The following is a 14567-nucleotide window of genomic DNA, read 5'->3' as shown; positions in this document are numbered from 1 at the left end:
TCTGGATGTCTTCATAAGCACAGCAATCTTAGCTTGACTTTGTCTGCCCTCTAACATGCTCAAATAGAAGGTTATCAATTTGGTTGATGAGAGATTATGGCCTTTGATTACCACTGCTCCAAAGTACTCTGTTTCCTCTTGATTACAAACATACATAGTCAAACGTAACAAGTTAAAGAGCCCAGTTTTTTCAATTCCACAGGGAGAAAGGGACTTCAGTACTTCTCAGTAATGTCGTGGGTTTCTGTGGCTGGGTTTTGGTAGCGGAGGGGGGCTACAGGGGTGGCTTGTGTTAGAAGCTGCTGGAAGCTTCCCCTGTTCCGTGGAGCCGATGCCAGCTGGCTCCAGGATAGATTTCCTGTCCCTGGCCAAGGCCGAGCCAATTAGGAGTAATAGTAACACCTCTGTGATAACATGGTCAGAAAAGAAGATTGTTGCGCAGAACAAATTCCAGCCAGGGAAGAGCGACCGAGAACATGAGACACCAAGGGCAGTGCAGAAGGAGCGGGAGGTGCTCCAGGCACCAGAGCTGAGGCCCTGCAGCCCGTGGTGCAGCCCAAGGTGGGGCAGCTGTGCCCCTGCAGCCCATGGAGGATGATCCGAGTGCAGAGACCCCCCTGCAGCCCATGGAGGAGCCCATGCTGGAGCAGGTGGATGCATGAAGGAGGCTGTGACCCTGTGGGAGGCCCAGGATGGAGCCTGTGGAGAGGGAAGCCCCCGCTGGAGCAGGTTTTTCCCAGGTAGGGCTTGTGGCCCCTGTGGGGGACCCACGCTGGTACAGCTCATTCCTGAAGGACTGCACCCCATGGAGAAGTGACCCACGGGACAGCAGGCTGAGAAGAGCTGCTGCCCGAGGGATGGACTCACGCCGGAGAGGTTTTAAATCCACACTCAAATTCATCTGAGCCATAGCTTGGGAAAATTGGAGCCAATGGACACTGTGCCATTACAGATTAGATTTAGGTCCTTTATTTATCATTTTGTCTGACTTAGATTTTTCTCAGTCTAGATAAAGTTAAATATAACTTACCTTCCTATATCCAACATTTCATGTTAAATTAAATAAACCCTATTCATTTCTGATCTATTCTTCCCAGTAAGTATGTACACAGCTGCCCAGCCTTGGGTAACAGAGAAGATGTTAAGGTGGCTGAACAGACCTTAGTTTCACAAGATTTAACATCTGGACAGCAACACTATCATCACATCTTTCAAGTAAATCTAATTACTCAAAATACTAAGTCATTTTCTGTACTCATTAATTCCTACCACGTAACACAATGCTGGGACAATTTAGAGCATTATTATATTTCCTTTACAAAAAGTATCTTCTCCTGATGAAAAGTTATACAAAAGATTGATTTTGTAACAGTGAAATAAAAATCACTCTAAAATCAAAAACTACTAATAGTGAGCATTGCTGCTGCTTGAGTGATGCCAACACAGCCTTAGACTGGTATCCTGTCTGGAGAAGAAAAATGGATTCTTTTTAAGGATCACATTCTACATTTTCCATCTTGTTATTTGAATGCTATTGCACTGCTGCAACTGGTTAGCACTGCACATCTGGCTGAATTGTCTTGAACTGGTATTTTCCCTAAACTATTGTGTATGTGCGTGATGGGTTTTTTAAAAAAAAATTTGTATGCACACTGAAACAATGCCCTATTGCAGACTGCTACACACAATTAGGGAGAGCATATTTTTTTCTGATTTTGTTTTCAATGTCAAAAAAGTGCTATTTTTAAAGTAAGCCACCATGAAATTCTAGCCATGCTTTTACAATGTTTTTTAATTCTGGGGTTTTTTGGCTCTTAATCTCATAAGCCCAAACTTCACACTGGACGTGTTATCTCATAAAAGCTCTAAATTTCAAGGACTTTTACTCTACAGCTACTATTTTAAACTTACATTTGTCAGGAAAAAGAGCATATAACTAAAATATTCTCATAAAAATAGTTTCACAGAAGCAAAACAGATAAATGTTCCATTCAGTAAAAGGTCAATTTTTCATAACTTTGGCTACAGAAGCCCTACAATTCAGCCAAATTTGATTCCAAAGCCAAAAGTTTCCTGTACTGCTGCTACAAACCATCGTACTAAGATTTTGCAAAGTCCATCAGACTAATGAGGGGCAAAAAGTCAATCTTTTCTCATAAAATTACCGCCATGACCAAATATTGTTACTTACAAATGCCACAATTTACAACTTTCGCAACTGTAAAGCATCTGAAAAAAAAAAAAAAAGGGTGGAGGGGAAGGGTACAATGATATTTCTTCTTTAAAATAAACAAACACATTAATATCCAGAGCCTTAAAAATGCAAGGTCCTGGTTTGCTTTCTAGTAGAAAGGCTCTGGAAAGCCCCTAGTTCTGCTCAGCTAAGAATTTCCCTGCCATGGAGGAGCTCCCGGCTGATGCACAGCCAGCATTGCTGGATCCTGCACAGATACCATTTGATACCAGCACAGGATGCATTAGGAGCTGGCAAGAAGTGGCCAGAGCACGTTTTATACTTCTGAGGGCTCACATGCCTAGATTGCTCTAATTTATACTCAGCTCTGCCTTATACAAGGCAGTTCTGGGAGGCTAAGCATAAATCCAGTGCAACAGAGAATCTGGATTTAGCCAGATACAAGAGGTCTCTAATGCTAAATCATAAATTAGCCAAGAACACTGAACTTGTTTTTACTGTCCTGTAAGATTTGGGGAAACTTAAAGCCTGGACAAAAGTAATCAGTCTTCAGAGCTGTCATCCTCTCTTTTAACCACCACAACCAAGTGTCTTGGTCTATGCAAGCACACAAAACCTGGGAGATGTTCCTAATTGTGCCTATGTTGGCTATTGAGAATTCTCATCTGTACATTAATTGGTGATTTTTCATCACAAGTGCAAAGTATCTGGCTGCAGACAGCAGGATTTTCTGACAAAAATGTGCAATTGTGTCTCTTGTGTTTGTCCATCTGTATTTCAGACACAAGCTTAACTTTCAGCACATTTTTCAAACAGCAAGAAGAGACTTTGGGTTGATTGAACAGGACACATGAGGAGAAGGAAAGCCATTCAGTGGAATCTCTGTCTTCTTTCTCTTCCTCCATAATTTTATGTGAAAATGCCAGAAGTTTTGCACTTTTCTTTACAACAAGTCTGGCATAATGCTGGCCAGTACTCCCAAGCTATGTGTAAATTGAGCTCAAGATACACACTGTATCATTTATTCCCTGAAGAAGGCTGTGCAGTATTTCTTGGAATAATGAAAACCTGGCTTCTGGTTTTGCAGATACAGATTTCTACTACCTAGTAAAATTTGGGCTTTCTGACCTCTGTCAGTTTTACAGATTTTGAAGATAGCCAATTTGAACACATGCACTCCAGTGATTTTGATCAGCAGTTCCCAAGCTGAGCTCATTTGGTGACCACCATCAGAGATGGGGCTGAGCTGTGGTGAGACCATCTGTGCAAAACCAGAAGCTTGTTGCCAGGACAGGTACATGTCATGTCACCTCCAACCCTTTAACTGCAAAGTCTCATTCATCCAAGTGGAATTCTCGACTCCACACTTTCATCTCCCACTCCTCTACATGTCTGACCTCACAAAGCAGAGCCTCTGTCAAGGTGTCCAATCCCTCACCTACCTTTTGACCACACCTTGCACTGACACAAATCAGGGTGACAGTGACTGTAGCCATATCCTCCTACATCAAAAAGCTGCCCTGCCTCACCAACCTGTTTCTTTCTGCCTTGACCCTCTCCTGAAGCCCTTTGAGGTGTGCACTGTGGGATGGTGAAGTCACTGCTGAGCAATTGCTGCAACTACAGCTACACAGAGAAGTAAATCACAACAGATCAGCAAAAACTTTCTGTGTGAATCTGTTTACCTCATGGCTCAGAGAAGTGCTTGTTACAAGCAGAGTTAACAGCTGCCATCATCATGTACCACTTTCAGTTGGCTTTGTACCACAATTTGGGAATGTCTGCCTTAGACAATAGGCACAAATATGCATAACAGTCACATTTAGATCTGTTCTTTTCTCTTCTTGACAATGTTCTAATTTAAGATCCTAGTTTCACTTAACCAGACGTTTTTACTGGACAGAAGTTCATTCCCATATGGCACCTTCAAGGACCATGACTCCTCCAGAAATTTGTATTACATGAGCCAAATTCTACTAACAGTTGTACTGCTAACAGGTCACATACTTGGGGTTTGTTTCTAGACTAATGTTTGTTTAAAAGTGAGGAATACATTTTGGATTGTAAATATGTTCATTCTGAAAAAACTATGAAGAGAATAAGGAGAGTCAGATGGAAGAATTTTACCTCTAGTTTGTGCTGATTATATAATTTATCAAGAAATTGTTCCACAGGCCTCCAACAGATGCTCTGCTGTTAAAGCCATGAAAAGTCATTCAGGGAGAGGGTAAAGGCCTCGGGGGTGTGGTCCACATGTTTCAGCACATATATCCTCAGTCCTGGCCTGCAGATAGCACATCTGGTTCAGGCATGGACCTGATGGTTGGCCAAAATACAGGCTTACAATAATGCTCCTTTTTTCAGCTTTAATGTAAGCCTGTGTTCTTGCCAAATTCAAATGCTGCCAAAATTTGGCCAAAGATGTTTGCTCAATTGTGCAATATCTTAAGTTTATATCCAACAACTCTTTGCAAAAACAATTGTATCGTGTTTTTAATGTTTACAGGCATTAACAATATTTAATTTTAAGTAGAATTTTACTGCTGACACTCTCGTGTTTTACAGTAAATTACCTTAGAGAGGGTTTTTCCATTAGCTCTGAGTGTCACGAGTCCTGCACAGCACACCAAAGCACTGGAGCTAGAGAGACCAGAACTTGGAGGGATGGTTCCATCTAGCAGACAATTCATTCCAGTTGGGTTATTAAGACCAAAATGTTCCTAACAATGAAAAATAAACAACCTCAGTTTCAAGTACAGACAGGCTCAGGCTTGCAATTATCTGATACTTAGAAAGAGAATCCTTCTACTGAGTTGCTTAAACCAAGGACCGGCTTCTGGTATCTCCAAAATAAACCAAAAGCAAAGTTTTCCTTCTATTCCTTAAGAACAAACCAATGGTAGGGCTCCAGCCAAAGGTATGTCTACAATTGCTGTACACAAACATATAACTGTACCCCAAGCAGAACTCAGTATGGGCTGAATGCCCAAGAATTTACCAAGCTTCGTGGGTGGGTTTTGCAGCAACTGCCTCCTCTCTGAGCTGCCGTGGTGACAGTTACCAATCATTTCATACCCTACTTTTGTCCTTTTCTTGACAGCTCTTCACTTTAAGGCATCCTGAGGAGCTTAAGGTTCTACTTTATGCTTCACATCTAACAGTGGCATGTGGTGTTAGGGAGCCACGTGACACTGATGGGGAACTGGTAGCCATGCAGCTGTATTCAAAGGCAGATGCTCATCTCCTGAAGCACCCACAGGACTGACCCTGGGAAAACCAAATGGTACTTGAGGGACTCTGTGCTTTTGGAGGCACAAAGACACACCTACCAGCAGGAATGGTCTCTGTCATGCTACTTTTAGAATAAGGTTTAAAATACTTTTACGTGCATGATAGGTATCACAGATAATACATTTAATCCAGAAGTCATAAATCCTCATGTACATACTCTTTTAATTATTCTTTAGTCGCTTTGTCTTTTTATTTATAATTGCTTTAATATAAGTTTCTCTCTGCTGTCAGTTTGAAACAAACATGCAGTACTTATTAAAAAATCATTGAATGTATATGGGAGGTATATGAATAGCTGCATTCTGATGCAATTTATATGTCAGTAGACTATGTTATAGTGTCAATAATCAGAAAAAATAGCAGAGTTTTCATAAAGAAATACCCACCTTCAAAAGATTTCTACTGCTTTTCCTGAAACAACTTCAGCCATAAGTACCAATGGTAGAGATCAGCAAACACAAAGAACCTCCTTTAAAGTCTTCTACTATCGGTTCAAATTATTTTGAATTTCCCCTTCTACAAATATAGGAAATTCATACCTAAAATACTATTGCTGCCCATGCCCCTTCATGAAGAACACTAGGTAGGCTTGTTCAAAAACAGAAAATGCTTGAGTAACCAGAAACTGATCCCCAGTTTCTGGATTGTCTTGAATATGAATCAGGCTTGCAGACTTATCACGCGATGTTTAAATAGAAAACGTACTTCAGTTTCAAAAATGAAAATGGACTTTGCCAAGTTCTGCAACAGTTCTGTCCCAAAAGGATAGCATGTTCAACTCAATATAAACAGATTATCCTGCTGGACCCTCTGAGTACTTGTATTTCAGTGTTTCTTAAGCCTGTAACATTTATGCTTATTTTCTGCCAGTACTAGAGTCTGCAAACCTGCTTTGCAAATTAACCTTCAAGTATGAAAGCTTGTCCTTAGGAAACAAATCTCAGTAGCAGACTGCAAAATAAATAAAGTCAATTGGTCATGCTAGCCTTAATATAAGAAAGGACATATTGTAAAGAAACCTAATCTATATCTCTCCAGTCAATGCAATTTAAACGCTCGTGGTACTGAGCAATACCAAATTGAAAATACTCATGTTACTGCACACATAAGTAATTTATTGGGGTCTGTACATAGAGACAGGGGTCTGTTTAGGAACTGTGGATTGTAATAAAGTGATTTGTGGCACTGATTGTTCCAAAAACTGTACTTTGAAGCCTCCAGTGGCAGGTTTGAGGTAGGCTTTGTTGGCTCTCTGCAGTTCTTATCTATTGGACCATCCCATGAGGTGACCTAGATGGCCTATCCTGAGGCAAACTTCATGTGCTTTAAAAAGCACATATGCCCATAATTTGGGATGGCTGTGGCAACCTGTTCCTGACCTGACCATCACTGTTTATCCCATCTGCCCTTCCAGAAGTATCACTGGATTGACATCAAGCTGCGAAGGCACCTTTTTTTTTTTTTTTTTTTTTTTTTAACTCTAAGAGCCACGAATCACCTGCAAACAGCAGGTGAGATTTATAGGAGCCCCTCTGGTGAGTTCAGGCTGCCTCCCAGGACAGCACTGACAACCAGCACTTGGCTTCACAGGCAGTTTGGTCTTCAAGTCAGTCTGGAGACAGGCGAGCTCCCAGCGGAGGAGATAAAGCTCAGATGGGCAGACGGGAAAATGTCTGTTCAGTGTTCCCGCCGTTCCCGTAAGTTGCCGTTTCCTGCAGAGCTGCACTTTTAACTCAGGGAATTTTGGAAATCCTATTCAAACACTGAAAACCAGGATAAGTAATGGTTCTTAATGGATTATTTCTTCTATATGCTGTTTGCTTAGTTTTTACATTTTCTTTTGCCTCCTGCATGACTCGGCTTCACTCAGTTGCTGTGCACAAATTATAGGTTTCCAACATTAATAGAAGTTCATGGTTTTTAGAAATGTTTTGAAGGGAAGAAAAGGATGAAAATATGATCTTTGTGTCCTGACAGACAAGCCTCCAAACCTTTTTTAAAGCAAATTTTAATTAGATTATTCCATTGGAAAGCATTCTTTTTTACTTCAAAATACAGAAATGTCATCATGATGAGTTTGATCATGACGTTACTAAATAATTATTTGCTATCGTAATTTTTTTAAATAAAAACAAAAATAGTGCTCTGCAACTATTTTAAAGCAAACCCATTCATATCTCCTCTTTAAATTTTAACATAAAAAATACTTAACTGTATATCAAGAAAACCTATAGAATGTAAGAAAGTATTCTGAGATGAACAGCTATGCTTGTTGTATTTTACTTCAACGATAATTTCATAAGTTAAGTGGATTTAGCTTACCTGGATGCCCTTCAGTCCACACAGGAAGTAGTTATGCCATTGAGGTTTGGTTTTGTTAATCTGAATGTTATTAACACTAGTACTGAAATCCCTGCAAAAACAGAAAAACCTTGAGGCTTAAATTTGTACTGAATTTAGTTTGAAAAAACGTGGCTTGTTACTGCCACCTGCTGATGGACAAAAACAGGTCAATGTTTTTCAATGCAATGTGTTTTGGTTTGTTTTGGTTTTTTTTAACAGATATTCTTTATTAATCAATTCTTTAAGATTATTTTAGATGAAAGCATAAGAATTCTTGCTGAAGTATACAGAATTTACTAGATAAATCCAGAATTTAGGCTGCCTTTGACATCCTTAATTAAGGCAGAATGCCCTCCATCATGTGTGTATTCAATCCTGATATCTTAGAGAAGTAAAAATCTAAATAATCATGCCTGTCAAACCTTGAATAGAGAGAGATAAATTTCAGGCTCTCTGGTAATTCCTGCTCAGGAATTCATCTTCATCCCCTTTGCTCTGAACAGCACTTCACTAAAACAGGTCTAATGCTGCAGAGTTCTATTACAGACGTTACACGATGTAATTAAAATTATTTAGTTTAAATAATTTCTCTGTTTCCTCCGGGATAATTCATACTCCTTGCAAAATAATAAAAAGAGTAAGCTTTAATGTTCTTAAAGAAACTAATGCTAGATAGGTGCTGTCAAAGTGGGTATGGAATGACTCACAGAGCCTCAGAGGAGTGGGCATCAGTCCCCAAGAGGTGCAAGTTGTTCAGCAGTCTTTACTCTGAACACCCAATAGCTGTATCTACCTGATGCCATTACAGCAGGTGCCCAACACTGAAACAGGAAAGGCACCAAGAAGGTCAAGAAATCTAACAAAATATATTCCAAAGTTGCAGGCTCAGCTGTGCTTTTTAAAGCAAGGTCTGCCAAACAATGTGAACAGAGGCAGCTGAATGTCACAGAAATATTTAGGTTTAATGGGAATAAAACCACTTTCAAGAAATTATACTACTGGAAAGCAAGCAGATCAATATGAGAACTTTATAATAAAATAAAATAAAAAATTGGGAAAAACATACCCACGAAATAAAAGTATTCTGATATTGTCTGTTCTAGCCTTTCTTTTTTAGAGAATGCTTGGGAAAGAATGCCACTTCTCCATGACTAGATATAAGCATTCCATTTCTTTTGTATAATGACAAGAGATGAGATTTTTGAGTAGAGTGGCTGAGGCATTTTTTACTGCTCAAATAGTAAATAATCCTTATGTTTGGAGACCAATTTGGCTCTTTCTCACAGAACTTCATTGTCTTGTCAATCTGTTAGTTTATGTGTTTGAGTCCTCTGTACAAATACCCAGATTTAAAAGAAACCCAACAAACAACAAAGCTTTCAGGCCATGGGATGGGAACTGATTGGTAATTACCATCCTCTGGTACTTCTGAAGGCATTTTGAGAAGTATAATGCCAGATATTCTCTGTGCACATACTTCTCAATTACAAAGACATTATGTGAAGGGGAGGTATCAGGAACTTCAAAAGACTGTAAGTACTGAATACCATTTTAGCCCTAATAACATAAAAGGTGTCAGATCAGTTGAGATGGTTTTTGATGAAAAACAAATAGGTGGTTTTTTTAGCAACCTGTTCTCTGTCCTATTTTTCCTAAAAGCTAACATGAACTATCAGGGTGGAAGCTACAGAACTGTTACACATTTTACCAGTTCACAAAACAAGAATTAAACAGGAAAATAGTGATTCTATGGAGGTTTATGATTTGTCCTTGTTCACCAAGGCCTATATATGTGCATTCACCACAGGCATAAATCTACCAGTGTAACAGGCTGGGAAAGAAAGACATACTGTCATCAGTTTTGTTTGTGGTGTAACATTCAAAGTGTTGAAAAATATTTCTTTGTTATGAAATTATGGGCATGTTTCAGCTTTGTTTTTAAGCAACAGTGCCTCAACAAAACCAAGATGTTAATGCTGAATTCTGAGACCTCTTCTTGGTTTATGGTTTACAGCATATGATCTCAAACTGAAACCAGGGCAGATGTAAAAATATAGTGATGGTGTGTGCAGTCTGAATTCAAAGGCTGTAATTCTAGACTTGATAGGAACTCTATACACCTTAGGAGAAGGCCATTTCAACTGTGATATAATATGGCAAAGCTTGAAGACCAAGGAAAAATGTTTACCTTGTAATTACTGCTTTATTTATTGTCCATTATAACAACTACTCCTAATCAAAGCTTCTCTAAATCTGAAACTATTGCCTCTTGCAGAATGGTTTTGCAATACAGCTTCAGCCCTGTTGAGAGGTTGCTACTGAAGAAAGGGGAAGGTCCCATGCACATCTTTCATTCCTTTTGCCCCTGCTCAGCACTGCTTGTTCCCAATGTTTACCCCATGTCAGCTTTAGTGCTGAGTGCCTGGCAGTTCACTAAAATGACAGAAAATTAAGCAAGTAAAAAAGGGGGAAATAGTGCACTTTACCTTAAGATCAAACAGATACCACACCTGCTAAAAGGCAGAGGATGGATTGATGTTAGAAGCAGGGACAGGGAGACTTGGGGTAAAAGAAGCACCACTGCCTTCTGGCAGTGGCAAATTCTTAATTCAGCCCAGCTATAATGTGAAAACATACTCCAGAGTGAGTGAAAAGTCTGTGAGTATTTATACTTACCATGCAAGTACAAATTCTTTTCAACTGTTTTAGTCACAGGCAGCAGCTCAGAACATGTTTTTGTAACAAACTGAGCTTTAAGCAGGAATATGTGCTCAAAGAGTTCTCACTTTTGGCAGTGTGTTCCTGACCCTGTGTTGCCACACACTGTGCTTTCAGGGAGTAATTTGCCATTGGTTTAAATAATAAAAATGGCTTAAACTAAGCTTATGCTGATTCTGGCTTTTGCAAAATGTCCACAAAAGCTCATGTGGATGAGTGACCTGATTTGAACTGCCATGCAACTACACAAATATCAGTTTATTACAAGGAGGCAGAACAACGTGGCTGAAGTTGAAAAGAATGGCAGGATTATTTCCCTAAGTTCAGCACTTGTGAGACCACAGCTGGAATACTGCATCCAGTTTAGGGGTTTCCCAATACAGGAAAGACAGTGGTGAACTGCAGGGAATCCAGCACAAGGCCATCAGGATGTTTACAAGGATCTCCAAAGGTCTCTTCCAACCTAAACTGGTCTATAATTCTGTGAACAAGCAGCTGTGTAGGAAGTAGAAGAGAGAGAATACAGATTTTTTGAGCCAGGACTGTTGCTACAGTCGGATTGTTGTGTTGTGAAAACACAGCCCCAGGTTCTCCAGAGCAGGGGAGTGTTAGCTTACCTCTGCAGTAATCGATTACAAAACATTTCACTCCCTTCTCCAGGAGAAACCGAACTGCTGCCAATTATGGGGATTATATCAAGACAGATGAGCTAAAAGAAGGGAAGACAGAATTGCACCTTCAGAAGGATTGAAAAATCAGAGGCCTTACAAGAGAGAGATGAACAAACAGGTAGGAGACAGCAGCTGCAAATCTATTGCTCTAAACTAATACACAGCACAGAGTCAGTGGAATTCCATCTGCTGACAGGATTTGTTTTATACGGTTGCACTCTGTATGGCAATAGAAGTTTGTCAGCTCTCTGGAAAGGTGACTTGTATTGCAATTGCATGAAGAGGTTCACAAAAATTAGTGAATAAACAACATAATTACTTACAAGTATGAAGAATTGGTATTTGCCAGTTGCACAACTTGAGTCTGTACAGGTTCTGCTGCAATCAGGATATCTTGTTCTATAGCCATCGGGAGCACAGCATAACCACAGTAGTCTATGTGTTCTCCTATCAAAGAAACAGACAAGGAAAATATTTTGGAATAGTCTGGAATGGCCGTAACAGGGCTTCTGCAGGAGTTCAGTGCTACAGGAGTTTACTGTATTGGACAGTTTCTTAGTGTAGTTTCAACTCTTATTACTTGATGTTTGGGGTGCATTTCCTCCATTTCATATTACTTCACACAAAATTTCTTCTTTAGTGATTTTATCTATTGCACCCGTTTATAAATATTCATTTTTTAACACTGGCTTACAAAAATTAGAAAAAACTACCATGTATATTATTGTCCAGCAATGAGAACAGCCACATTATTTGTACACTGTCACGTGCATACAATTTCTGGATATTTTTCCAGGAATATAATAATTATGTTTAAATAATCATTAATACAGTTGCATACAACACATAAGGTGTAAATGTCCTCTCTCTTGGGAATAATTCACGGTTACCATATGCTGTCTGTTTAATCTATGTCATATGTTCTCACAACACTGACATAAAAATTAATTAATTGCACAACAGACTAACTAATTTTAAAGCTCTGTTTTGTAGGATCTTTCTACTTACAATGTCTTCAAATGCATAGCGATACTTCATATACAGGAAACTGAGCTCCAGGGAGAGCAAAATCCTAACATGGATAAAGAAATCTCAAAAATAACACTGCCACAGAAATGCAGGTAAGTCCTACATACGAAATAATTGTGTCTCTCCAGTCTGCCAGTGAATCACATCAACTATTCTAAGTTCTGTGGACACACCTCTATGGAAGAGAACAGAAGAGATGATGGTAGAATCATTTCATGCTTTATCATATGCATTGCTGTGTGGCTGGTTATATTTAGTAACTTAAATTATAACAGAAGAGAAAATATACACTAATTTAATTTGTGGATGCACTATCCATGAACTACTTCAGATTTCCAAAGCCTTTCCAAAAAATGGTATTCACCCATAAGCTGGAAAGTTACTCCAATTTTCAAAACCATCACTGCTGTCTATAAATGTTTTTCCCAAAACTAACATGGATGTACAGTTGTTTATAACAAGTTATAGTAAAAGCTACTAAAGTGTATATGATTTCCCATTTATCACAAGAAACTTCTCTGAGAAAAAAAATTAAATTATTTCCATTCTGTGTTTTAAACTATTAGACTTCCATGATGGCAGATAAAGCAAAATAACAGAAGACTAATTTTCTCCTTTACCTATTAAATTCACTCGTCCTGGTGCACGAGCATAAAACTTGGGAGCTGATCCATATTTTGATATAAACATTTCCTTCAGTTTCTGCAATCTGAAAGGCAGGTTAGAAATATTACAGTTAGGAAGGTTAGAAAGACTATATTTGCATAAAAGGCAGGAATGTTCAATGTTTCTTGAAGTAAATTCAACTGAACTTTCTGAAGTATGTGGAGTTTTCTCTGATACATCAGGAGAGACATTAAACTGCTTATTTCTGCTCTTCACATAACATTGTGACAAAGATAACTATTTAGAATATTCTAATTAATAAGAAATGTATATAGTCACTTGATAAGGATTAGCAGAGGCCTTATTTTATTTAAATTCTCTGTCTAGGTTGGGTCTAGACAGAAGCAGGGAAGGCAGTTGCCTGGGATAACAAAATACCACGGTCTCCACCCACCTCTTCTATGCCACAGCTCTGTAAAACTGTTTGCCATTGAGGAGGAATCTGGCAGTGTGGACCAACAGCTCATTTGTGGCACTGGGAGACACTGGCACACCCAGAGACACTCCCTTTAAAGTCAAATTCTGGCCACCCCAGGACTGAGCAAATTAATTTTCTTCTGAGTTTTGATTTTTATCAGTTTCCACATTAGCCACTCCCCCATCTCTGTACAAATGCATATACAGACAACTAAAATTCCAAACCTCAGCTTGTTCCTGCAATTTAGATAGTATTTCATCCACAAGATTACAGGAACAGTTCCCAGGAAATTCTTTAAGCTTTCTGTTTGGAGGTCCTAGATGTGCTACTGAAAGTTCAATGCAAAGAAACTCTGGCATACTGCTTTATTGCCTTAGACTGTAAAGACGTGTTTGCAAAGTTGGGATACTTTAGTGTGTCATGCAGAACGTGGTGGGTAAACAAAGGCTGAGAACAGATGAAGCCATTATCTTACTGTAGCATAGAAAATTTGAGAGTAACTCACTTCAAAACTACCTTAAAGCAAAATTTTGGTGTCCTAACAAAAATCCAGTAACAGGAACCCTGATAAGGTATCCACATTTAGTCTAAAACTAGAACTGGAAGCCTTAGTTAATACAAAGTGGAAGAAAACAGCAATGAGAAACAGATGCTAACAATTTCACAATTATTTAGTTTGTATTTCTTCGTAAAGGCTGTGTTACTGTCCAATTACATATATTCAAATGTTTTGTAAGATTTCTTTAAATGGAAAGCTACAAAATATCATTTGTTACGATTTTCTTTAACAGATTGTTTATTACTTTTCCATCTTGATACCCACTAACAATGCTGTATCAGGTCCCTCTATAATTTCTCCTTCTTATAATCTCCCTAGTATTGACTGGTATATCGCTCTTCCAATTAGCAGAAGCAATTTTTGCCATTTCACTGTACAATCTCTTCTCTAGATCACATTAATAAATATTATAGTCCATGGGGGAATCTGTTGGCAGAATTCTAGGTGTTAACTTTATTCCTTTTTGTGTCAGTGTTTAGAATGCTGCCTTGTTGCACAGATATTTTTATAGTAGTGTTGGTACTAAGAGACTAACAACAAACAAAGCAGTCATGGGGGCATGTTTATCTAAGTGTTGATTGATCTCTTTTTTTAATGTGGGTTTTACAAGCAGGCCTGATGAAAGGCTATTTACAGGCTCTGGCCTTGATGTTGCAACACACACACTGCATTTTAAGC

The 14567-nt window shown here is 38.9% G+C and overlaps 1 protein-coding gene across 5 annotated transcripts in view; it reads right to left on the bottom strand.

Annotated features, from left to right (window-relative positions):
- Positions 1–14567, bottom strand: part of GALK2 (galactokinase 2) — a 46682-nt gene that overhangs the window by 31385 nt on the left and 730 nt on the right. For 2 of the 5 annotated variants that reach the window (XM_051797243.1, XM_051797245.1), the window contains exons 2-5: positions 12867–12955; positions 11541–11664; positions 7808–7898; positions 4768–4914 (exon numbers count right to left, since the gene is read on the bottom strand). In XM_051797243.1, coding sequence (XP_051653203.1) covers positions 4768–4914; positions 7808–7898; positions 11541–11664; positions 12867–12955 — 451 coding nt within the window. Of the gene's footprint in view, positions 1–4767; positions 4915–7807; positions 7899–11163; positions 11256–11540; positions 11665–12225; positions 12290–12866; positions 12956–14567 lie in introns of those variants that run through there. The other 3 variants (XM_051797244.1, XM_051797247.1, XM_051797246.1) reach the window with 3 other exon arrangements.

This window comes from Manacus candei, unplaced genomic scaffold, assembly GCF_025592945.1.
Source record: "Manacus candei isolate 608988 ecotype Guabito, Panama unplaced genomic scaffold, ASM2559294v1 h1tg000046l, whole genome shotgun sequence".
Lineage (NCBI taxonomy): Eukaryota > Metazoa > Chordata > Aves > Passeriformes > Pipridae > Manacus > Manacus candei.
This window is presented reverse-complemented; position numbering and strand designations above follow the sequence as displayed.